The 27,176-nt window shown below is 44.0% G+C and overlaps 1 protein-coding gene across 7 annotated transcripts in view; it reads right to left on the bottom strand.

The window, feature by feature from the left end:
• Positions 1 to 27,176, bottom strand: part of PCYT1B (phosphate cytidylyltransferase 1B, choline) — a 132,832-nt gene that overhangs the window by 41,154 nt on the left and 64,502 nt on the right. For all 7 annotated transcript variants that reach the window (XM_040633353.1, XM_040633371.1, XM_040633380.1 and 4 more), the window contains exons 4-5: positions 12,100 to 12,251; positions 9,130 to 9,208 (exon numbers count right to left, since the gene is read on the bottom strand). In XM_040633353.1, coding sequence (XP_040489287.1) covers positions 9,130 to 9,208; positions 12,100 to 12,251 — 231 coding nt within the window. The remainder of the gene's footprint in view (positions 1 to 9,129; positions 9,209 to 12,099; positions 12,252 to 27,176) is intronic.

Below are 27,176 nucleotides of genomic sequence, written 5' to 3'. Positions count from 1 at the left end.
CCCCCCCCCCCGCGCCCCTGCAGGGGCCCCATTCTCACTGGATCCTCCCGAGCTGTCCTGCCCAGCTCCCCCCCCCACCGTGCCCTGTCCTGAGCCGCCAGGCCCCCTCCCCTCACTGCCGCCGACACACACACTCTCTCCCTGGTGAACTCTTGGTCATCCGCTGGGTTTCACCTTTGGCGTCACTTCCTCCAAGAAATCTCTCAACCCCCCGGGCTGGCTCTTCTGGCTTCTTATTCCCTCCCATGGTCACTGCTCTTTTCCTTCAAACATTCCAAAGCCTTCATAAAGCAGCTTCTCCAGCAAGGCCTTCCCCGCTTGACGCTTGACGGCAAGCTACGCGAGGGAAGGCACTGCTCCTGCAGGGCTCTCCTCCGGATCTCAGCACCGGGTGACAAGCAGGCACTGTAAGGACATTTGCTGCATGACTGACTACATGACTCTTGATCTCTAAGTGCCCTTCCAAATCCGGTTCTATTTCTCTTTCCTCCATGAACTCGTCAGGCTTCTGCCCCTGCCAGCGTGGCCTACTGAGCCCTCTGACGTCGGCTGCACACGCGTGGTAGCGGCCGGCTGGCGCTGCTGGTGTGTGAGACAAAGCATCTGGTTTCTAACATTCTGGGGCTCAGAGCACAGAGTGGGGTTTACCACTAGTCCAAAACTTCTAACACCTTTTGAGAATACGGACTTGAACACAGAAAGCCAAAGGGAAGGCAGAGGGTGCGAACTTCCAAACACCTGTACCGTACAGCCCCCAGCCCACCCAGCTGTGCAGGCGGCCCTGGCGGGTGGAGGGACACTCAGTGGTCCTACGCGGGGGGCGGAGATAACATCCTCACCTTGGGAGCAGCAGGGAGCCTCCTACTGAGCACTGTGCCCCCTCTCTCAGCAGGCAGATACTTTTCCCACACCCCTGCTGCCTGGTGAAATGTGCAGAAGATTCTCCAGCTGCTAGCAGATTTCAGCAAGTCACTTAAGCACCGGTGACACGAGCTCACCCTTTCTGTGAAGCTGCAGAGTGAGGTCTTCGTGGCTGAGTGACTGAAAGTTGCGGGCGGGGACAGACTTGCTTTGGCTGGTGGGGAGGTAGGTCTCTGAAAGAGGCCAAGCCCTCTGCTGACATAATGAGGCACCCGGCTTCCTCCAAATCCTAATTAGTGCTCTGCTAAAAATATTCAGTAATGAGCATGATCAGAGAACCTTTTTTATCATGCTTTTCCGAATTGCAGTGTTTGGTTATGGAGCTATTTTAAGCGGCAGCCAAGCACATGTTAATGAAGGAACCTTTCGACAGCAGTAGGGGCCACGTTAGCAGGAGGACGAGGACCGTGGACCTGACAGTCTACCTCATTTGCACGCCATCCTCTCATCCAGCTTTGCTGGAGGGTTTTGACATGTAGTTCTGACAAGCAAAGCAGAGTGCTGTGAAGTTTAATTCATGCCCTCGATATCTCTGTCTTCATTTAAAGTGACTTTTGACTTTCAACATAGGCCTGAATTCGAGTGGAAAGTCCTATGCGGATGCTTAGGCCGCTTCTGAGCGTCTTCGTCTCAGGATCAACACCCTGGCCTTCTCTGCCGTGGCTCTCCCTTGGTGAGGGACCAGCAGAGCAATGGACCTGTGCGGGAGAGGAGGCACACGTAGTCTTCCGCCCATGCTCCCAGGGCAAGTAGAATATCAGACTGATATTCGGTCTGAAGATGGGGACCGGGGCAGATGGAAGACGGGCACAATCCCCGTCCCCTGGGATGACTCGCCCGTAACAAAGAGAATGTGGTATTAGTGACACTCGGAGACTTCCAAGGTTAGGGCCCAAGAAGCCTTGAGGCTTCTGTCAAGATCGCTAACTCTCCAAATGCCTCCCCCTGGGACGCACACCCCGGTAACGTAGCCCCGCAACATGGAGAGGCCACAGGTAGGCGCTGCAGCGTCCACCCCGCCTGAGCTCCCTGTCGAGCACCACCACCCACTGCAAGCCAGACAAAGGCACCATCTCGGCCCCCCAGCCCAAAGGGGCTTCAGATGACGGCAGCCCCAGTCAACCGCTGAGTACAACCATTTGAGACCCCAAGCAAAAACCACCCAGGCAAGCCCTTGCCGGAATCCTGCCCTACAAAAACACGAGCAAAATAAAGTGGCTCTTTTAAGCCAGTAACTGTGGGAGTAATTTGTTATGCAACAATAGGGCGCTGGATCGTTTTGAGTTAGGAAAATATTGGACCTGTTCCTATACCCTAAAATCGGGAAGGCAACTTTTTCTTAGCTCACTAGAGGCTACTCACCCAGAAATAAAGCACCACTGAATGCATGTGTTTACAAGGTCGCTGAGAAACTGTGCCCCCAGGAAACTCAGATTCGGTTCACCCTGGGTAAACCAGATACCCGGTCCAGATTCTTGCTGCTCTAAGTGAGGTCTGTGGAACCTAGGAGCCCATTTCCAATGGGGATCTCAGGTCTCATCGGACCTACTGAACCCAAATCTGCATTTAAAAAGATCCTGCAGTATGTCTCCTAAGGCAAGGAAAACAAAAGCAAAAATAACTATTGGAACTACATCAAAATAAAAAGCTTCTGCACGGTGAAGGAAACAACCAACAAAACAAAAAGATAACCTACTGAATGGGAGCACTTATGTGCAAATGACATATCCCCTAAGGGTTTAGCATCCAAAATACATAAAGAACTTAAAAACTCAACACCAAAAAACAATCCAACTAAAAATGGGCAGAAGACATGAAGACAACGTCCAGATGACCAACAGACACATGAAAAGATGCTCAACATCGCTCCTCATCAGAAATGCCAAGCAACACCACGCTGAGATAGCAGCTCACCCCTTCAGAATGGATGCAATCGAAAACAGAAGTAACAGCAGGTGTGAGCGAGGATGTGGAAAAAAAGGAACCCTCGTATACTGTTGGTGGGAATACAAACTGGTACAGCCACTGTGGAAAAGACTGGAGGTTCCTCAAAAAATTAAAAATAGAATTACCATAGGATCCAGTAATAGTACTACTGGGTGTTTACCCAAAGAATACAAAAACTAATTCAGAAAGATATATGCACCCCTATTGTTTATTTCGGCATTATTTACAATAGCCAAGATATAGAAACAGCCCAAGTGTCCACTGATAGATGAATGGATAAAGATGTGTATATGTACAATGGAATATTACTCAGCTAGAAAAAAGAATGAAATCTTGCCATTTGCAACAACATGAATGGATCTAGAGGGTATAATGCCAAGTGCAGTAAGTCAGAGAAAGACAAATACCATACGATTTCATTCACATATGGAATTTAAGAAACAAAACAAATGAACAAAGAAACAAAGACAAATCAAGAAATAGACTTAACTATAGAGAACAATCAGACAGTTACCAGAGGGCAGGTGGGGAGGGATGGGGAAAACAGGTGAAGGGCATTAAGAGTACACTTATGATGACGAGCACTGAGTAATGTATAGAATTGTTGGCTCACTATCTTGTGCACCTGAAACTAACATAACACCGCACGTTAACTGTACGGGGTGGGGGGAGGGGAGGGAAAGCAAGATCCTGTAGGGATCTGTAGTCACATTTGCATTTGACAAGCACTGGTCTATACCAGGTCCTTCATGGCAATTTTAGGGAAGGAGCAGCCAGCTCACAGCTCAGATCTTACAAAGACTTAGAAAGGTAACCATCGCTCCATGCCTTAAGCCATCTCCATGTAACTGATTCATCAGCCAGTTTCTCCCCTCCTTCTCCCCTCCTACTCCTGCCATGTTCTTCAGCAGCCTTCCAAGTCTGAACGTTTCCAAGTGTGGGGTTTCCTTTCTTGGAATGCCTTACAAACAACATTGGGATCTGAGAATGTCAGGCCTTCCATTCTCACCCAGTGCTCCTCACCACTGAGGGAGGGAGGCCTTTCTGAGAACACGGTACAGACCTGACCACTAGCCCTGCTGGGGGCAGCATGGAGATTCCCCGGCTGCCACAAAGACGTCTGAACCACAAAAACACCATCAGGGAGACTAAGTATATTATAGATCACGGAATACTTTTCTGAAATATTATCCAGTGCTGTTTTCATTTCTGGGGATGATGTCTGTCCTGAGGCCCCACTCCCACTGACGTGAAGACCTCCATCACCTCAGGGGAAAGTAACCAGAGCTGAGAATACAGGAGACTACATGCAGCTTTTGACTTCTAAACCTGGCTCTTTTGAAGGCTCATTTCAGAAAGAATAGTTATCAGAGGTTAGGCTTTCACTTGAAAGAGCCACGCTTTGAGGACTACAGAAAGGGTTTTCTAAATCCCAGAAGTGCCCCTTTAATTATGAAGAACCGGAGGCTGAGTGGACTCCGAGTACAGAATGTTTTCCTGCAGGCCTTGGAGTGAGGCAAGCCTGGAATTAACCCAGTGCAGCTTCCTGTCCTCCAGGCAGAAGAAAAGCCCCTCCTTGTCTTGAGGGGAAAGAACCCAGAGAGGGATAAGGAGGGGAACAGTGGAAGTGAGAAAATGTGAGCAGGGCCTGTCCGTTGCCCAAACCAGAGTCAAACCGCAGGGGCAGGGACAGGTGAGAGATCGCATTAGAAAGCCCCGAGCACAGAGGCAGGCACATGGGTGGCTCATTTGGTGAAGCGTCTGACTCTTGATTTTGGCTCAGGTCCTGATCTCAGGGTCATGGGACTGAGCCCCGTGTCAGGCTCTACACTGAGCGTGGAGCCTGCTTAAGATTCTCTCTCTCTCTCTCTCTCTCTCTCTCTCTCTCTCTCAAAAATAGGGAGGGGCAGAGCACAGGGGCTGGTACCCTGTTTACCTCCAGAACTGACATGGCTCCCCCAACAGCCCTCCAGTAGATTACAGGGAACTTTTGTAAAGTTCTCAGGGCCCTCCGGAGGAACACTGGAGGTAGCGGAGCAATCAGCATGACCGCTGGGTAGCCGCCACTGGCAGCAGAGGGAAGGGATCCTGCAGCAGAGGCTGAAGCAAGAGGGGGTTGGTGGGGTGGGGAGGGAGGTGCCGAGAAATGTCAGAAGGCTACGAAGGGGGCCTGAGAGCCACAGATGATGGCAGAGCGGGTCTGATATCACACGACGAAAGATCGGCAAGAACCAGTTCCCCACTCCATGTCGGGCCAACACACAGGCCCCCAAACTGTGGATCACCCCAGGAGAAAAAGCCTCAAAGTGGATTCTACATAGTCCCAGTGCAAACCTAGAAGGGTCTGACTTACTGTCAGCGTCAGGCGTGGTTTTTAGGTTCAGCTACAGAAATGACTCCTGGCCTCCTACCCAGTTGATCCTTCCCCCACAAGAGACCTGCTCAGGGCACTTCCCGGACTCTGGATGGCATCCGGCTCCATGTGACATATTCAGTCTAAACGACCCCATCCTGCCAATCTCCATCTCTGCTCTCACCTCTCCACCCTATAGTAGATGAGCACTGGTTTTCTCCAAACACGCTGCCCGTCTTCATAGCCCCCCACCTTCGGACATGCCTCCCTGACCCCTCCAGAGCCTTATAATATTGTGATGTAATGACTTATGTCTGTCTCCGCTCCCTCCACTGGGTGAGGGCTACGTCTTATTCATAGTTGTAGCCCATCCTCCCTCCAACAATTCCTGGCTTGTTGGACACACTCAGAGAATTCATGAATTCACCAGTGACGGGCAATGCTGTCCAAAGATGGAATGTGCTGCCTTGGGAGGTAGGAGCTCCCCCATCACGGGGGCTGTTCAAGTACCAGTCCTACCAGGAACTGGCGGTGATGCCAAGGAGGGGCCAGGAGACTGGGTTTGTGACGCTCAGGAACCCATCCTACCTCAGGAGTCTAGAGATTGGTAAGTACCGGGAAAAGCCTGTAGCGGCAGCAGGCCGGATGTAAGGGATGGCGGGACCAACACGGGAGGAGCTCCAGTGGTCCCGGGAACAGGGAAGACGGCGCCGATGGGGGCAGCTCCAGTATAATGGGGATATTCGACTTCTCGAACTCTCTCAGTAAGGCAGGCGGTAACTCATGAGACGGGAGCGTCTAGACACGCCAGAGAACGGCTTACCGGCCAGCGGAGGGTGTGCAGGGCTGTGACGGTGCCAATGGAAGAGGCGTCGATCGAAAGCAAAGCAGCAGAAAACGAACCAAGCCATTACAAATCTATGTGTGCACCTGCGCTTAAACACCAATTCCAGCCCATCCTTTCCTCAAACTCTTCGCTGCCCCAAGATTCTCAGGCAGCAGTAGGCTTATGGGAGGGTTACGGAAGGTAGCGTGAGGAAGGAGGGTGGATGGAGAACCCAAGGAATTCAGCTACTATACTGCCTCCCTCCATCCTGGATATCTCCATTTTTAGGGTCAGAAAAACCAGGTAACCCTGTAAGGACAGAAGTAATCACCTTTGCCCCATCTGTCTTTTCAAATAATCCAAGTGGACAGAATCTGGGGAGGCTGGGTATTTAAAAAATCCTAGTAATGACTATTTTAATTCTTAGGTGATTATAGGAAACCCTGTGACAATGACTGAAAACCTGAGCTCAGGAAAATAACAAGTGTTGGGTAGTGGGTGTACAGCAGAGACGATTTTCCCATTATACATCTGCCCCAAAAGCACCTATAATTTGTGATTTAGATTATTTGCCTTTTGTAAGATAGAGCGAGAAAAATGCAAATTCACAGATACAATTTTAAGATCTTTCATTCAGATCACAGTTATTTTTGAAACAAGTCAAATGGCAAACCCTCCTATCTTTCCCTGAGATTTTTTGAGGCTACGGTGGTTTGGAGTAATTTAGTACAGGTCGTCAGCATCTCCCTTTAATAAAGGGGTGAAGGACTCAGGGGCCATGGTACCAATGGAAAGCAAACAGATTGGATGCAAGGGTTGATATAATTACCCCCAAACTGCCCCCTTAATCTAAGTAATTTGAAAAACCCTACAAGACAGAGTGCGTGCCCAAATTATCTAGGTAAACGGCTCTACTCCCTGCTCGGTGGGACGAGTCCTTGCAGACAGAAGACCTCCGTCCTAAGCTGACTCCCCATCATACTCCATTAAAAGCACCCTCTTGGGGGCGCCTGGGTGGCACAGCGGTTAAGCGTCTGCCTTCGGCTCAGGGCGTGATCCCGGCGTTATGAGATCGAGCCCCACATCAGGCTCTTCCGCTATGAGCCTGCTTCTTCCTCTCCCACTCCCCCTGCTTGTGTTCCCTGTCTCGCTGGCTGTCTCTCTCTCTGTCAAATAAATAAATTAAATAAAATCTTAAAAAAAAAAAGCACCCTCTTGCTTAGCTAGCTCGGAACGAGCACTACACATGTACCAGGGACTATGCTGGGGATGTGAAGATGGGCGAGACATGGCGTAGACCACGGCACTTCATTCTAGCTAGGGACGGACACACACACACACACACACACACACACACACACACACTATCAGGATGCCATCAAAAGGGGGCTGAAAAGAAGATCCATTTGCAAAGAGTATCTGAGGAGGGTTGGAGGAGGGTAGTGCTGCTGAATTATGCCGCAGGGAGAGGGGGCATGTCAAGGGCTAGCCCCTCAACTGGGCATGGAAAGGAGTAGCAGCTCAGAGGAAGGGCGTGCCAAGCCCAGAGAAGAGCTGGAACCGAGGCATTAAGTGGGGGTGTGTCTGGGCCCCGGGATGAACTCCATGTGCCTGGAGTTTAGGGCCTGAGCAAGGCGGTGCAGAGCCCAGGCTAGCAAGACGGAGGGGCTGGGCAGGGCCAAGGGCCAGAGACCCAATCACAAACCCCAGGAGTGGTGAGAGAGACTGAAGGGAAAGAGAAGGTCCCAGAACTGTCCCAGAAGTAGAGGACAAGAGCACCTGGGAGAGGAGAGTGGTCAGCAGGGTTGTTAGGTCCAGAGGACAGCAAAGAGGCCTCTGGGTTGGGTGGTCCGAAGGTCATGAGAGAACCGAGGGAGGATGGGACAGGAGTCACGCACAGGTAGCTGAGGAATGACACGGAGGTACGCCTGCGTGGGGCCGGCAAGGGACGACGCAACAAGGACGGGACTGGAGAAGGGAGAGGGAGCGCAGAAGAAGGGTTTAGTTTGTCTTGTTTTTGTAGACTGTCAAACAACAGTAAGCTGAGAAGAACCAGCTGGAGAGTGAGAAGCTTGCACCGCCAAGAGAGGAAGAATGAAGCAGACGGGCTTCAAGGAAGGGAGGAGGTGGGTCCAGGTAAAGAAGTCAGCCTGGGACAGAACACCTACCCCTGCCCCTCAGGACGCAGGCGAGGAGGCGAGGGTGCAAAGAGTTGCGGGTACATCAGGGCAGGAAGGTCAATGTCATCAAGGAACATCAAGAATCCCGCTGAGGCTGGAAACCACAGATCTGCTACGATGCCCAACAGTGATTTCCCTCAAGTCTTCAGCGGCAAAGGAATAGAAACAGAGAACTTGGCCAAGAAATGAACCCCAGGGAGTCTGCAGTGGAAGGAAACCCACCACTCTCCAGCGCCCCCCCCCCAATAACACCCTGGGGCAGACTAGTCTCTGACCTTCAAAGACATACTTTGTGACAGCTGGGACAACGTCCATAGCTTGGGCACCATGTCTGCCGCCTACAATGGCACTTAACAGTTTGGGGAAGGAAATATTTTATGTGATTTCCCCAACATTTACCCATTCTCTCTTTTTGCCTCTGTGTGTGGTACCTGAGGGTATGACGAACATGTGATAGGACGACAGATGGCAGGACTGACTCTAGAGACAAGGAGCCCAGATCGTTAATTACCCAGTTATCTGTCTTCTGGAAGGAACTTTCTTGGAAGTATAAAATAATTTCATTCTGAGGACCTAAATGTGAATGAGGAAAATGCCCTTTAAATAATAGAGTCCTATGATTTTAGTTTGATGAGCCCTAAAATTGAGCCACGCACTAAAAGCTGGTGTAGTCGTGGTATGGCAAAGAGTCCTTTGGTGCTCAAATTAATTCTCCAAATACCTACATGGTGCCTGTCCTACGACGGAGCCTTAGCACATGTCAACAGAAGCTTGTAAAGGCTACTTGGCAGACATCTGAAATTCCAGTGCCTTCCATGTATATGCTGCAAGACTAGGGCAGAGGTCTCTTATTAAACCTGATGTTCATAATGCAGTGGACAGGCGAGCACAGGGGAACTCACCTGCTTCCTTTATATGCTTGTAAACATCATCAGAGCCGGCAGAAGAGTAGGGAATGTCATCGTGGGCCACAAAGTCAATCTGTTGGAGAGAGAGGCGTGATGTCACCACTGGGATGGATGTGCATGTGTGGGTGTGCAAATGCTTTTTAAAACTCTCTTTTTTTTAAAGATTTTATTGATTTGTCAGAGAGCGAGAGAACAGGTAGAGGGAGAAGCAGGCTCCCCTCTGAGCAAGGAGCCCGCTGTGGGACTCGAGCCCAGGACCCTGGGATCATAACCTGAGCCGAAGGCAGACAATCAACTGACTGAGCCACCCAGGCGTCCCAGTGTGCAAATGCCTTTTGAAATAAAGCAGTCGTAATAAAGGAGCTGAAATAAGGAGTTTATAATGTGCACTTGAATCCTTGATTGAAAGGTGCTGCCAACTGTCTCCATCTCCAGGAGATAAAGGGAACTAAATTGGTTGGTCTCCTTCACTGGTCCCTCCATTTCCTCTGACAGTTGGCTTTCTAGGCCTTCTGTCCTTCTGCTTTTAAATTTTCTCCTTAGAGAATTCATCCATGCTTCAGATTTTAATCCCCCTTGCTATGATGAGGAACCCGAACCTCTAGTTCCTGTCCCACTGATGGCAACAAGCCATGTTTTATGTGGTAAAAATGATTTCACACCTTTTTTCTTATTTGATCTCCCTAACCACCTTGTTAGGCAGGTGGGGGCCCATGCTACTGCTTCCATTGGGACAGAAGGCTGCCAAAGCTAGAAAACTTGTCAGATTTGCCCCAAGTCACCCTTTTCTATTTTGCTACCCCTTGATGTCACTTTAAAGTCAACCTATTTGTGGGGCGCCTGGGTGGCTCAGTCGTTAAGCATCTGCCTTCAGCTCAGGGCGTGATCCTGGTGTTATGGGATCGAGCCCCACGTCAGGCTCCTCCACTGGGAGCCTACTTCTTCCTCTCCCACTCCCCCTGCTTGTGTTCCCTCTCTCGCTGGCTGTCTCTCTCTGTCAAATAAATAAATAAAATCTTTTAAAAAAATAAAGTCAACCTATTTGAAATTTAATTCAGCCTGAAAAACTGGTGTCCCCTCCCAGGGGCACCTCCACTTTCCCAGTGTACCTAGGCCCTAAACACCTTGGAACTGACCTTCTTTCCCTACTTCCTTCAGTCTCCAGGCACAAAGCTCCCAAGGCCGCCTGGGGCGTGTGCCTGTGCGTGCGTGAGCATGTGAACGTCCCTACACACACACACACCCATCAGGTCCTCTCCGTGGCTGCTACACGAAATCCAGGGCCCTGTCACCTGACTACTGCTACCATCTTGCACCTGACCTTCCTCACTGCAGGCTGTCTCCTTTCCAAGTCACCCCTCTGTCACATGGGGGGGGGCAGGTCCTTCTTAACTGGGTTTCTTCATGTCGTCCTTCTTCCTGCTGATCTCCCCTAGCTCCCTGTTTCCTACTCCATCAAATCAAAACTTGCTGCCCGGCTTTTGAAGCCCTGGGTAATGAGGCTTGACGCCACCTCGAGAGGAAGTTTATAGTAGCAGTCCCACCTGCCCGCCCCACCGCTTGCCAGATAGAGAAGTCATAAGTTGGTGGTAAGGATTAAATCAGTATTTCTGAACCTTGGCACTTGTGACATTTTGAGGTGGATCGTTCTTGGGGGGGGGGTGCCCTGGCCTTTACCCGCTAGATGCCAGTAGCCCTCCTCTAGCTGCGACAACCAAAATGTTTCCAGACACTACCAAATGTCCCTTAAGGGCAAACTCAAGCCCAGCTGAGAATCACTGGATTAAATGATGTCATGATGGAAAGGTGCTAAAAATATTAACCAGAGCACAGAAAGCACTCAATCAATGTTATTATTCAATCCATTCTTAGTACTCAAACTTAGTTCCTCCTCCTCTCCAATACATAACAACGATGACGACAAAGTCTCAGGCTAGCCGTGAGATTGAATGCAATTCATGTAGGAGCAAAGCCCTCAGCACAGTGCCCGGCACATGGTGAATAATAAAGGGCGGCCACTACTACCATCGTCGGTACCCCCATCATGCCTGGCACAAGTCGAATATACAATAGATGCTTAGTAAAAATGTGTTAGTGATTGCTAGAAGTAAATCATATTGTAGTTTCTCCTTTTGCTTTTTATTCTTGCTGGGAAATTATCTCCTCTGCTATTACCATGCACATTTATCAGTGTTCTCTCTTCTCTTCTGCATCGGGAATTTAAAAATAGAAAAGAAAACTCTTAGAACAGCTTCATCTTGTGGGTTTCTTTTCTTTTTTTTTTTTTTGGTACGGCTTATAAAAGGAAAGAATAGCTCCTAATGTGGGGCTGGTAAGGAGATACAAAGCACGTAATTTCATGCAGATCAAAAGAAATTCTCATGTTTTCAACTAATAAAAATCTTGTATCAGTAGGAGTCTCAGGGTCACAAAATCATATCTACAAAGTTCTTTCCTTAAAGGCTGACCTGTGCCCTGCTGGATATAATGCGTGTTCATTTGTTCCTTGAAAAAGGATGCCTATGAATATACAAGCATCAATAATGATGGTGGTGGTAATGACAATGACGTTTTGGAGCTCTGGCTATGGGCCAGCCAGTGTTCAAAGGGTTTTACTTACAGGATCTCATTAGATTCTCAAAACAGCCCCACGGGAGAAGTACCGGCATCACCCAAGTTTACAGTTTAGGTAAGTGAGTTCAATATCCTGCTCAAGGTCCCACAGTTAGGAAGGCATAGAGGACGTATTTGGACGTGGGTGGTCTAGCTCTAGCACCCACAGTGAGGAAGTGAGAGGCTATCAATCCCCAGTCCTGGGCAGAAGACCTGTGCTGTATCAAGTGACACCAGATGACATTCCTGATGTTACCTCTTTTAAAGAGTGGAAGTCCCTGGGCTTTCTGCATGTAAGCTGCTGAATCAGACTCTAATTCTGCTACTAAGGGAACATGGAAGAGTAAGTACCTTGTGTTTTTCCAGAAACTCTGGAGTGAGTGTCCACGGAGCATCTCTAATGACTTCATCCACATAGCGACAGTGTCTGAGAGCCTCATATCTCTCTGCTTCGTTCATCACGGTGAAACCTTTGAACTTGTGGGTGAGGTCATCACTGCAAACTGAAACACACATATGCATGAAAGGCTGCTACCTGGCCCAGGCGCTGCTCGCAGCCATCCTGGTACATCACGGCTTGTTCAGCAAAGCAAAAGGAGCTCAGCCTTATTCGCTACACAACATAACCAAACTTGTTTTACAGGAACCAAGCATCAGGAAAGCAAAGCAAGCTGAAATCCATCAGGAACTGAGAATTCCATTTTAGTGCTAATTTTGACTTCATTCCCTGCCGCAACTTCTATTAAAATTGTTCTCTACACTACCTAATGTGACTTCTGTATTGTTTATTTTCCTATCGCACCATTCAGTAAAAATTACTATTCGGGGAAAAAAATGGCCGAATGAACAGAGAGAGAAGGAAGAGAGAAAAAGAAAGGAAGCAGGAGGCCTGAATTTTAGAAGGTTTGAACAATCAGTTCCAATTCCCTTGCTAGATCATTGAACTTAGGAACCCAAGTGTGATTCCTTTGCGTGCATGTGCGCATAGGCATACGTGCACGTGCATACAACATGTGCGCACACACTTCCATTCCCCGGATTGAGGTCCGGTCACTACACATCAGACCACACAGTCAACAGGAGGAAGCCATAAAATACAAGATCTGATCTAGCAGAATACATCCTTGTAACATTTCTTACCCTTTCTAGATCTCAGGTTCCTGAATCTCCAAATAGGGGTTAATATCATCCACTATCAGCCTTAGAAAGGATTTTTTGAGGATTTACATAAAAGTGCTGAACAAGAAATATTACTCATTATTCTATCCAGAATCTATTTGTTGTCGGGAAAGGCAGCTTTCGTACATGTCAGGAAGAAATGTCACTGTGGGTCTGGTTCCCGTTTGCCAATATCCTGGGGAAGGGCCCACTACGGCCAGACTGCCCTGACTGCTCCGTAAGAGGTTTTATGGACACACAACGAATTTACAAAATTTAACTGTTCAATATATGTTTTAAAAACAAAAATATGCTATTTTCTTGGAACTGAAGGATGACGCACATCCAGAACCAAATCTAGCCGCAGAGTAAGCCCAGCCAATGCAGCCGGCATCCCGGGAAACCTCCCAGGGCAGCCCTCACGCGTCCCACCTGCAAGCCGTCGGCAGACCTGCTGCCCCTGCCTTCAGAGCGCCCTGCAAGCTCCGTCGTGCTCACCACCTCCACCCACCTGGGTTACCGCACTGGCCTCCTAACTCATCCCTTGTTCCAGCCTTGCCCGCCCCCAGCAGCCTCTTCCTATTGGCTGGAGTGATCCCATTAAAACCTGTCTGACTGTCATTCTTGGGCTCAGAACCCTTCCCGTCTCCCTCAGAGCAAAAGAGAAACAGTTCCAGCGGCGCACAGGCCCCCACAAGAGCCACGCCTCAGTCCATCCCCTGCCTCTCGGATGGCGTCTCCTTCTTGCATCCCAGCCCCCGGCCTCCGTGCCGTCTCCTGAAGCCACCAAGAATGTTCCTGCTCAGGTCTTGGCACTTCCTGCTCCCCAAACCTGGAACAGTTGTGCTCCAAATATCCACAGAGCTCACTTCCTCCCCTCCCTTGAGGCTTCCCGGCCATCCTATTGAAAATGCCATTTGGCCCCACCCCTGGTGGTGGACATCCCTTTCTCGTTTTACTTCTTGCCATGGCACTCCTCAGCATGTAATTGCCTTATTGAATTTTACTGTTGATGTCCCTCCACTAAAATATATGCTCTCTGAAGACAGGGACTTTTGTTTCATTTTCTGATGGCCCATAGTGGGCTCTTAACAAGTATTTATTGAATGAATGAAGAGTGCCTGAAACATACAAATGCTCAATGTTTACTATGATTTAAGATAATATTTCTCTGTAGGCACATCTCAACATATACATAATTAAGAGACTAGTATGTCTCTAGATACACATGTGGATCCCTACATACCTCCTATACATACTTCCTGAGATGTTGTATAGACCGGTATAGGATAGAATACAATAAAGAAAACATTGTAGTGGTTTCTGTTACCCAAACACCATCAACCACGTGGCTGGCTCAAAAAGTTTAAAGAGTATCAGAGTCACCTAAGGAGCTTGCTAAATATAAAGATGCCTGGGTCTCACTGCTGAGATTTTGATTCAGTGGGTTCTATGGTCTGAATGTGTCCCCCTAAATTCGAATGTTAAAATCTTAACTCCCAAAGCTGGTGATATTTAGGAGATAGGCCTTTGGGAGGCTCTTAGGTCTTGGAACCCTTATGAATGGGGTTACTGTCTTTTAAAAGAGCCTCCACAGAGCTCCCTAGCACCTTCCACCACGGGAGAAAACAGCAAGAAAGGAACAACTCTGAATCAAGAAGAGGGCCCTCAGCAGAAGGACACCACGTTAGGGCCTTTTCTTGGAGTCTCCAGCCTCCCGAACTGTGAGAAGTAAGCTCAGGCTGTTTTTAAGCCAGCCAGCCGGGGGCGTCTTGTTGCCGCAGACCGCATGAATTAAGACAGTGAGTCTGGAGTGGGGCCTAGGCAGCTCTATCCCTGACAAGCTTCGGGATAATTCTGATATGTACAACGTTCAAAAGCCCCTGGAGCTTATTATGAACATCTTGAGCAAAGAGCCCAGCCTGTTTCTGCATCACCCATTACCCAGCGGGGGGTGGGGGCGGCAGGTAGTAGGGTCATAATGACTGTGTTATGTACTGATTCACTGAGTGCACTGGCTTTAGACTCCATAAATAGGAATTATTTACGGGTCAAGATATACAATTTAAAAATTGATCTGAGACTTTTTAAATGTTCTGTTAGGACTGTATTAAAACACTACCTCAAGATTCATACTGAGCAGAAATGGAGTTCAGATCCGTCCGTTTTCTATTTTACATGACACAGAACAAGGCTGGCCATATCCTCTCCCCTTTTGAACCTGCACCTGAGCAATTTGGTGTAACTTCTAGATGACCGAAATAATGGCCTCCTGACAGAGCACAAAGAAAACAAACATCCTGTTTATGCCAATCCGGGGTCCTAGTTTCATATCCCAGGAGTGACCTCAAGAAGCAGCTGAACATGGTGACCGGTTATTGTCTAAACATTAATTACGCCCAAAGCAGCGCTGTTGTTCTTGAGTCTTGGCAAACGCGCTCTGACAACCAGCTGGGGACTGTGAGCGGGGCTGCTCCGTGGACGGATCCGCCGAGTTACGCGGGAGCTCATGCTGCAGCTAACCTGCCCTGGCAGCTCACGGCGCTCGAGATGAACTATTACCAGTACTGCGCAGGAGAGAAAATGTACTAGAAGGGATGAACTTTGGAACCAAACAGACTTGGGTTCTAATCCCCGCTCTGCTGCTTAAAACTAGGAAAATGACTCAAAGTCTCTTAAGACCCAGGCATCTGTCTTTAAAACATGGCAGAATTTTGATAATTAAATGTGATCATCTGAGGAAAGAGTATGTTCAATAACGTTTGCCATTTATTGATAGTAGTATAAAACCATCACTGCGGATATTCATTTGTTTTGAGCTCCGTCTTTTCCCTGCCCCCATTCCAAGCAGGTGCCCAGTCTCCTGGTACAAACTCCCCCACAGAAGCTGTTAAGTTCAAGTTGCTGGTACACAGCCTGCCTTCCTGGCTGCTGTTTTCTCCACACCAGAACTCATTAGAGGAATTCTGTAAGGAAAGAGACGAAGAGAGAGAAGAGTCCTCCAGATGAGGAAGAGGCCAAAGGTGTGAGGATCCCATAAGCAGCAGGGCCAGTGGCAGAGCCCCAAGAGGGATGATGACACGGCGCCCTGGGCACAGGGGGTCCACGTGCGCACACTGCAGGTGCCTCACCTTGCACAGGCTCAATGGCGCTGGGCTCAAGACTGGAAGCCCCTCTCTTGTTTCTGTAAACATTTTGGAATCTCCTTTGACTCTGCGGAGGTGAAGACAGCCCAACAAGGACTGAGATTCAATTTCCCACCAGTCAGGCAAAATGGAGTCCTCGCGGAATATTTAATTTCAGTTAAAGTACAAGTGAACTTAAACCCAAGTTTACGGAATAATATTTAGGTCTACTATAGTAGGGGTACTATTACATTCATTGTTGTCATTTTTTATTCCCCTCCTATGAGGGCGAAGTAGGTATTTGCTGACTCATAGCCTTAAAAAAATATTTTAGGGAAAAAATTCTGATATAAATTTCAATTTCTTGGCTTGTTTTTAAATGATATTAACTTATGTTTTTATTTTTTTAAGTTTTTATTCAAATTTTGGTTAGGTGACACAGTGTAATACTAGCTTCAGGTCTACAATATAGTGATTGGACACTTCCATCCGCCACCCGGTGCTCATCACAAGTGCCCTCCTTCATCCCCCTCACCTGTTTCACCCATCCCCTCACTCCCTCCCCTCTGGTAACCCTCAGATTGTTCTCTATAAAGAGTCTGTTTCTCAGTTTGTCTCTTTTTCTCCCTTTGCCCGTTTTTTTCTTAAATTCCATATATGAGTGAGATCATATGGTATTTGTCTTTCTCTGACTTATTTCACTCAGCATAATATACTCTAGCTCCATCCACATTGTTGTAAATGGCAAGATTTCATTCTTTTTGATGGCTGCGTTAATATTCCATTGTGTGTATACACCACATCTTTATCCATTCATCAGTTGATGAACACTTGAGCTGTTTCCATAGTTCGGCTATTGTAGATAACGCTGCTATAAGCATCTATAAGCATCAGGGTGCACGTATCCCTCTGAATTAGTATTTTTGGATTCTTTGAGTAAAAACCTAGCAGTGCAATTGTTGGATCATAGGATAGTTCTGTGTTTAACTTTCTGAGGAGCCTCCGTACTGTTTTCCAGAGTGGCTGCACCAGCCTGCATTCCCACCAACAGCATAAGAGGGTTCCCCTTTCTCCACATCCTCGCCAACACCTGTTGTTTCTGGTTAAATGACACCAGCTTTTAAATTAAGAAGAAAAAAGGGCTCTACAATTGGTAGTTTCAATTCACTAAAATAATGTCAATGAGGTAGGCTTACATGAATGAGTTTTCAAATTATTACTGGCCATAATGCTTAAATAGAGATGCAGATATTATAATCATAGTACAAAACCATGGCATTTTGTGTCGGTTTTTGCCCAAGGTTGAGAAGCAGAACGTAGTACTTCCACTTATCGCAGTTTCTGGTCTTTGAATCAATTATTTCTACCAAATACCAACTATTATGCCAAGCAGCTTTCTGTGCACTTGCCCTGACCAGAGTGGTTTCCTGAGCGAAGCCCTTGTTCCACCCAGGGAAACTCCTACAGCAAACCCACCTGTAGACATACGGGCCCCAACATTATTACAGCAGGTTCTTTCAATTCACCATAAACATTTTATCTGCTAACTACACGCATCATTGCAAGAGCCCATCTTTCAACCAACAACACAGGATACCAATTCGTAAAGGACTCCCTAACTTTCCTCAGGATAGAACTGTCTGCCATTAAAAGTGGCTTATGATACTCAAGAAAGATAGTCTAAAGGTAATGGTCTTTGAATTAGGGTACACATACCCTTGGGGATACACCAAGACTTTTTAGGAGATATCCAAACACAAGAAGCTTTAAAGGACTCAATTTCCAGATCCTCAACTTCCAAAGGCACCCATTCCTAAAATTAATGGTCCCAGAGAAAACCCGTGTGTCCAAAACCACCCTTACTCCACTATCCAAAAGAAAGACACCATCCAAATCTTACTGTGCTGCATTGCAAGGGGAAGAGGGTTAAGGCTCCAGGCCAAACCAAAGGGAGATCTTGCTTAATGACTACTGCAAACACCATGAATCTCTAAAAGCTTCCTGTCTTACAGAGATTTCTGTTATAGGTAAAGCCAGGTGTTGGAAACTAATTACAGTAGAGTGGAGAAGAATGCAAACTGTTGCCTAACAATTGTGCCTTTTCATTCTCCCAACTATTGTCAAAGGATGCAAGGATCTTGAGGGATGAGGCCCAGGAATTCAAAGCAAAAGGAGCAATGGAAAGAAATATTGAATGCTAAAAATGGCTTTTTCATGTAGTTAAGGGTAAGCATTTTCCCAGCTATTCTCAATACTCATATTGAATCCTAGAAATGCCTTTTCTCTTTTAGTTAAGAGTAAGCATTTTTCCCAGCTATTCACTTCAAAATCAGCTCAATAAGGCAAAGCTGTATAGGCTGATACCACTGCATCTTAGAAATGTAACTGGAATATTTTCTAGAATTATCAATTTTCTCAAAATACATTGGAATAAACACATGGATAAAACATTTACATGCTTTTTTCCAGATTCCATATACATTATTTTAAAAGGAAGCTAAGATCTATTTTATCAGATCACATTATAAAACTTACTCCATTTATAGAAAATCCTTATCCTATTTCCTCTTCTAAATATGCATTATTTTCTATCTCCTCCTAGCACAAAATATGTACTGCCAAATTATTTTTTTAGTAGTATATTCACTTTTCTATTCTTAAATACATAGGGGAAGTGTACCCATGGTATCTAATAAAGATAAATAAGTCATTTCTGATTTTTACATTTGATTTTATTTAATTTTCCCCAAAAGCCAAACACCAGAGTTTAACACACACACACACACACGTACCAATATTTAGAGAAGAAATAACATGTCTTTTTATCATGCCTCTCCTTATAAATATGGTACTATTTTACCTATAAATTACATTGCATTACTATAAATTAAGCATAATGATTTATTGTCTTGTTTACAACTTATTATATTACAGCTACATAATTTAATCTGACTGATTCTGTTTCATACAATGCATTCTATAATGTATTTCTCAGTGGTTTTCATAAGGCTTCCTGAAATACATGAACATATTTGAATTGGAAAGACTTTTTCTCCAAGTTTTTGAGTGGGTTTGACAGTAAAGACTACCTTTGCCAATTAGGTTAGGTAGCGTTTTCTGCAGATTTAGTAAGCAAAAACTGCAGCCCCAAGGTTTCCGGGTTTTTTTTTTTTTTAAGTTTTAAGAAAACGATAAAACCATTTTATCAAAAATTATTGGATTGACAGAGGTATAATGAAATTACCAATATTTTCATTTCCCCAACCTTTCCTAAGTATATCTAGTTAAGCAAGTTGCTTTCAAGTAAAAAAGTAAGGGTTATAATTAGGAATCATTTGGTAAATCTTGGTAAAGCCTTTTTGTTATACTTCCCAGAAAGAAAGAAAGCAAATGATTCGCATAGCTTGGAAACAAATCTTGCAGGTCAGGTCATTTCTAATCCATTGCTTGCCTCAAATTAGAAAGAGGACCTTAATAAATTATCACTTGATAGACCATTAAAATTATTTTGTTGACAGCAATAAATTATTTTTGTGATACATGACAAATAACTCAGGAGTTCAAAGACTGAATGGCATCACTATAACAAATTTCTTCCATTCCCATCTAAATATTTGTGTAAACAAAATATTTCAGCACTTAAATCTATAATAAGGAAGAAGAAGAAGAAAATCAATGTTAAACCCTGTCTCATTCTAGCAATAACATATTCATCCACAAATCATAAAACCCTACTCATCTCATTTAAATGTCAGAGAACACTCAACAGGAAAAATCCCCAAGGAAAAAAGTCTCAAGAGAATCCAGAGGATAAAAGCAGCTTACCAATGGAGGAGCAAGGGTAAAAATACAATGGATGTCTCCACAGAAACAATGGGAGCAAGAAGAGAATGGAGTGAAATACTTAGTATTCAGAGAAAAACCCCACCAACCTAGAATTCTGTACCCTGTAAAATTATCGTTCGAAACAGAAGAAGAAATAAAGACCTCCTCCAACAAACAAAAAATGAGGGAATTTCTTTCCAGTAGACCTGCTGCACAAGAAATGCTTTTAAAATTTCTTTAGGGGCGCCTGGGTGGTGCAGGCGTTAAGCGTCTGCCTTCGGCTAGGGCGTGATCCTGGCGTTCTGGGATCGAGCCCCACATCAGGCTCCCTGCTCCACTGGGAACCTGCTTCTTCCTCTCCCACTCCCCCTGCTTGTATTTCCTCTCTCGCTGGCTTTCAATCTCTCTGTCAAATAAATAAATAAAATCTTTGGAAAAAAATTTTCTTCTTTAAAAAAAAAAGTTCTTTAGGGAGGAGGAAAATGTTGGGTCAGAAATTCAAATCTACATAAAGGAAGAAGAAGGATTCAAGAATAAGATAAGACAAAACATTTTATTTCTCTTAATTCATCTAACAGATAAACAGTTTGTTCAATGTAGTAACAGCAACAATATATTCAATTATGAATGAATGCAACAGTACAAGGGATGGCAGGGAGGAATAAGAAATATTTTCTTTTTACAAGGTGCTTGTACCAATAGTATAGCGTTGTTTGAAAGTGGACTTGGATTAGTTTAGAATGTATATTGTAAACTCTAGGACAACCACTAAAAAAGTGAAAAGAGAAGAGTCCAGTGCCTGATGGATTCCCTGGGGAATTCTACCAAACATTCAAAGAAGAAATAATACCTGTTCTCCTGAAGCCGTTTCAAAAAATAGGAACAGAAGGAAAACAACCAAACTCATCCTATGAGGCCAGCATTACCTTGATCCCAAAACCAGGCAAAGATCCCCGTCAAAAAGGAGAATTACAGACCCATATCCCTGATGAATATGGATGCCAAAATTGTCAACAAGATCCTAGCTAATAGGATCCAACAGTACAGTAAAAGGATTATCCATCACGGCCAGATGGGATTCATCCCTGGGATGCAAGGGTGGTTCAACATTTGCAAATCAATCAGTGTGATAGAACACATAAATAAGAGACAAGAATCATATAGTCCTCAATTGATGCAGAAAAAGCATTTGACAAAATACAGCATCCTTTCCTGATTAAAACCCTTCAGAGTGTAGGGATAGAGGGTACATTCCTCAATTTCACCAAAACCATCTATGAAAAGCCCACAGTGAATATCGTTCTCAATGGGGAAAAGCTGTGAGCATTTCGCCTAAAATCAGGAACACGACAAGGATGCCCACTCTCGCCATTATTGTTCAACATAGTACTACAAGTCCTAGCAACAGCAATCAGACAACAAAAAGAAATAAACGGTATTCAAGTTGGCAAAGAAGTCAAACTCTCTCTCTTCGCAGATGACATGATACTTTATGTGGAAAACCCAAAAGACTCCACCCCCAAATTACTAGAACTCATAAGGGATTCAGTTATGCGGCAGAATACAAAATCAGTGCACAGAAATCAGTTGCATTTCTATACCCTGACAATGAGACTGAAGAAAGAGAAATTAGGGAATCGATTCCATTTACAAGAGCACCAAAAACCATAAGATATCTCGGAATAAACCTAACCAAAGAGGTAAAGGGTCTATACTCTAGAAACTACAGAACAATTATGAAAGAAATTGAAGACACAAAAAGATGGAAACCAAAGCTGGTGGCATCACAATTCTGAACTTCAAGCTATACTACAAAGCTGTGATCAAGACTGCATGGTACTGGCACAAAAACAGACACGTAGATCAATGGAACATAAAAGAGACTCCATGGGGTGCCTGGGTGGCACAGTGGTTAAGCGTCTGCCTTCAGCTCAGGGCGTGATCCCGGCGTTATAGGATCGAGCCCCACATCAGGCTCCTCTGCTATGAGCCTGCTTCTTCCTCTCCCACTCCCCCTGCTTGTGTTCCCTCTCTCACTGGCTGTCTCTATCTCTCTGTCAAATAAATAAATAAAATCTTTTAAAAAAAGAAAAGAAACTCCAGAAATGGACCCTCAACTCTATGGTCAACTAATCTTCGACAAAGCAGGAAAAAATATCCAATGGGAAAAAGACAGTCTTTTCAATAAATGGTGCTGGGAAAATTGGACAGCTATATACAGAAGAATGAAACTCGACCATTCTCTCACACCATACACAAAGATAAACTCTAAACGGATAAAAGACCAGGAATCCATTAAAATCCTAAAGCAGAACATAGGCGGTAACTTCTTCGACATCGGCCACAGCAACCTCTTTCATGACATGTCTCCAAAGGCAAGGGAAACAAAAGAAAAAATGAACTTTTGGGACTTCATCAAGATAACAAGCTTCCGCACAGCAAAGGAAACGGTCAACAAAACAAAAGAGGCAACCCATGGAATGGGAGAAGATATTTGCAAATGACACTTCAGATAAAGGGCTAGTATCCAAGATCTCTAAAGAACTTCTCAAACTCACCACCAAAAAAACAAATAATCAAATAAAAAAATGGGCAGAAGATACAAGCAGTCACTTTTCCAATGAAGACATACAAACGGCTAACAGACACATGAAAAAATGTTCAAAATCATTAGCCATCAGGGAAATTCAAATCAAAACCATATTGAGATACCACCTTACACCAGTTAGAATGGCAAGAATAGACAAGGCAGGAAATAGCAAATGTGGAGAAAGGGGAACCCTCTTATACTGTTGGTGGGAATGCGAGTTGGTACGGCCACTTTGGAAAACAGCGTGGAGGTTCCTCAAAAAGTTAGAAATAGAGCTACCCTATAACCCAGCAATTGCACTATGGGGTATTTACTCTAAAGATACAGATGTAGTGAAAAGAAGGGCCATATGCACCCCAATGTTCATAGCAGCAATGTCCACAATAGCCAAACTATGGAAGGAGCTGAGATGCCCTTCAACAGAGGAGTAGATAAAGAATATGTGGTCCATATATACAATGGAATATTACTAGGCTATCAGAAAGAATGATCACCCAACATTTGCATCAACATGGATGGAACTGGAGGAGATTATGCTAAGTGAAGTAAGTCAAGCTGAGAAAGACAACTATCATATGGTTTCACTTATTTGTGGAACATAAGGAATAGCAGGGAGATCATTAGGAGAAGGAAGAGAAAAATGAAGGGGGGAATTCAGAGGGGGAGACGAACCATGAGAGACTATGGACTCTGGGAAACAGAGTTTTTTTTGGGGGGGATGGGCTATCCCAGTGAAGGGTATTAAGGAGGGCACGTATTGCATGGTGCACTGGGTGTTATACACAACCAATGAATCATGGAACACTACATCAAAAGCTAACGATGTACTGTATCGTGACTAACATATTGTAATAATAAAAAAATAAAAATAAATAAAAATAAAACAATAAGTACAATAAAAAAGAAGTATAATTGATATGCTAAGAAAGGAGAGAAAATGGAATCATAAAATGCTAAATTAAAACCAAAAAGGCAGAAAAAGTGTGGAAGATACACGTAGGAACAAAACACAAAGGCAACAATCAGAAGACAGAAAAAATATGGTATACATTCAACCAACTATAGCAATCATCACTTGGAACACATATGGTCTACATTTATCAATTATAAGACAGAGATTGTGGATCAAAAAACAAGACCCAACTGTATGTTGTCTACAAAAAAACCCCTTTTAAATATAAGAACATATATACATTAAAAAGGATCGAGGACGTGGAAGTAGGTACATTAATTTCAGACAGAGTAGACTGCAGAACAAGGAAAGTTATCAAGAAGAGAGGGGCATTACATAATGATAAACGGGTCAATACTCCATGAAGACATGGCAATCCTTAATGTGGATGTGCCGAAAAAGAGAGTCAAAATGCATGAGGCAAAAACTGTTAGAACTGCAAGGAGAAATAGATGAATCCACTATAAGAGTTGGAAGCTTTAACACCCCTCTATCAGAAACAGATAGACCTAGCAGACAGAAAATAAACAAGGACATAGTTTAACTCAACAGTACCATCAATCAGCTGGATATAATTGACACCTACTGACTAGTTCATCCGACCACAGCAGAATACACAAGTTCTCAAGCTCACATGAAACATTCACCAAGACAGACAACATTCTGGGCCATAAAACACGTCATAACACATTTAAAGGAATAGAAAACATACAATGTCTGTTCTCAGACCACAGTGGAATTAAACTAGGAATCCAGATAGCTGGAAAATCCCCCAAATACTTGGAGATTAAGCAACGCACTTCTAAATAAGACATGGGTAAAAAATAAATAAATCTCAACAGAAATATTTAAATATTTTGAGGTAAATGAAAATGAAAACACAGCTTATCAAAATGTGTGGAATGCAGAGAAAACAGCTTAGAGGGAGATATGTAGCATTAAATGTATATATTGGGGGAAAAAGAAAGTCTAAAAACTCTAAATATCTGAAGTCAATAATCTAAGCTTCCACCTTAGGAGACTAGAAAAAGAACAGCAAATTAAATTCAGAGTAAGCAGAAGAAATAATAAAAATCAGAACAGAAACTAATGAAATTGAAAATAGAAATCAATAGAGAAAAACCAATGAACCCAAAAGTTGGTTCTTTCAAAAGATCAATAAAATTTGTAAGCCTCTAGTTAAGCTAAGAAAAAAGAGAAAATACTCAAATTATTAATATAGGATCCTCGAGAGGGGACATTATTGCTGATCTCATGAACATTAAAAGGATAATAAAGGAATATTACAAGCAACTCCATAATTTGGTAACCTACACAAAATGGACAAATTCCTTGAAGGACACAAGTTGTCAAAACTTACACTAGAAAAAACAGACAATATGAATAGGCCTATATCTATTTTAAAAAGTGAATCAATATCTAATAACTTTCTAAAAGAGAAAACACCAGGCCCAGATGAGTTTGTTGGTAAATTCTACCAAACACTTAAGGAATAAACTATACTAATTCTCTACAATCTCTTCCAGAAGACAGAAGCAGAGGGAATACCTCCTAACTCATTCTAGGAGGCCAGCATTACCCTAATACCAAAATCAAAAAAAGACATTGTAAGAAAAAAAACTCAGACCAAGTTGTCTCATGAAAATGGATGCAAAACTCTTCAACAAAATATTAATACATCAAATCCATCAATATATAAAAAGAATTATATACCATGACCAAGTGGGATTTATCTCAGGTATGCAAGGCTGGTTCAACATTTGAAAATCAATTAATGGAATCCATCACATCAACAACCCAAAGAAGAAAACCACAAGATCTTACCAATAGATGGAGACAAGGCATTTGATAAAATCCAATACTCCATGATAAATACTCTCAGAAAATGGAATAGAGAAGAACTTCCTCAGCTTGATAAACACTATCTACAAAAAAAACCTACAGCTAATATCACACTTAATGGAGAGAAAGTTGAAGTTTTTCCAGTAAGATCAGGAGGAAGGCAATGACATCCCCTGTTACCACTGCTTTTCAACATTGTCCTGGAAGTCCTAGCTAGTGCAATAAGCCAAGAAAAACAGACAGGGAAGAAAGAAATAGAATCATTTTATGACCACCTACGTAGAAAATTTACAAGAACTTAGCAAAAAACAAACAAACAAACAAACAAACCTAGAACTAATAAGCAACAACAGCAAGGTTGCAGGATACAAGTTTGATATATGAAAGTCAATCACCTCCCTACATACGAGCAATGAATGAATGAGTTTTAGAAATTAAAAATGTCGGGGCGCCTGGGTGGCTCGGCGGTTGAGTGTCTGCCTTCGGCTCAGGGCGTGATCCCAGTGTTACGGGATTGAGCCCCACATCAGGCTCCTCTGCTATGAGCCTGCTTCTTCCTCTCCCACTCCCCCTGCTTGTGTTCCCTCTCTTGCTGGCTGTCTCTATCTCTGTCAAATAAATAAATAAAATCTTAAAAAAAAAAAGAAATTAAAAATGTATTACTGCTTACATTAGCACCTCCCCTCCCCAAAATGAAATACTTAGCTATAAATCTAACAAAATATTTATAAGATCTATATGAAGAAAACCACAAAACTCTGATGAAAGATATTAAAGAACAAAATAAATGGAGAAATATTCTATGTTCATGAATAGGAAGATTCAGTATTGTCAAGATGTTAACGCATCTATAGATTCAGTGCAATCCCAATCAAAATATCAGCAACTTATTTTGTGTCAACAATTTGATAAATTGATTCTAAAGTTTATATGGAGTTTATGAAGACCCAGAACAGCCACATCAATATTGGAGAAGTAGAATAAAATTTGAAGACTCAACACTACCCAACTTCACTACTTACCATAAAGCTAAAGTAATCAAGAAGGTATAGAACTGGTGAAAGAACCAACAGAGCAGTGGAACAGAAAAGAGAGCCTAGAAATAGACCCACAAAACATAGTCAACTGATATCTGACAAAGGAGCAAAGGCAAGACAATATAGCAAAAATAGTCTATTCAACAAATGGTGCTAAAAACTGGATATCCACATGCAAAAAATACTCTAGACACAAATCTTATACTCTTCACAAAAATTAACTCAAAATGGATCTTAGATTTAAATGTAAAACACAGAAATATAAAACTCCTAGAAAACCTAGATGACCTCGGGTATGGCAGTGATTTTTAGATACAACACGGAAGACATGGCCCATTGAAGACATAAGTGATAAACTGGACTTAGTTAAAATTAGGAACTGAGGCTCTGTGAAAAACAATGTCAAGGAAATGAGAAAAAACACAGACTGGGAAAAAATAACTGAAAAAGACAGAAGAGGTAAAGGACTGTTATCCAAACTATACAAGGAACACTTAAACCCTAATAAGAAAATGAACAACCAGATTTTAAAAAATGACAGAAGATCTGAACACACACCTCACCAGAGAAGATATACAGATGGCAAGTAAGCATATGAAAAGATGTTCAACATCTTATGTCATCAGGGAATTGCAAAATTAGACAACAATGAAATACCACTCTATACATATAACAGAGGCCAAAATGCAAAACACTGACAGCACGAAATGCTGGCGAGGACGTGGAGCAGCAGGAACTCTCGTGCACTGAGGCAGAAACGCAAGGTGGGACAGCCACTTTGGAACAGTTTGGCAGTTTCTTACAAAACTTAACATACTCTTTTTTAAAAAGATTTTACCTATTTATTTTAGAGGAAAAGAGAGAGAGAGCGTGCGCACGTGCAAGTTGCGGGGAGAGGG

Source organism: Ursus maritimus (assembly GCF_017311325.1).
Source record: "Ursus maritimus isolate PB19 chromosome X unlocalized genomic scaffold, ASM1731132v1 scaffold_X1, whole genome shotgun sequence".
NCBI classification, from domain to species: Eukaryota; Metazoa; Chordata; class Mammalia; order Carnivora; family Ursidae; genus Ursus; species Ursus maritimus.
Note: the sequence above shows the minus strand (reverse complement) of the source record. Positions and strands in the feature narration are given on the sequence as shown.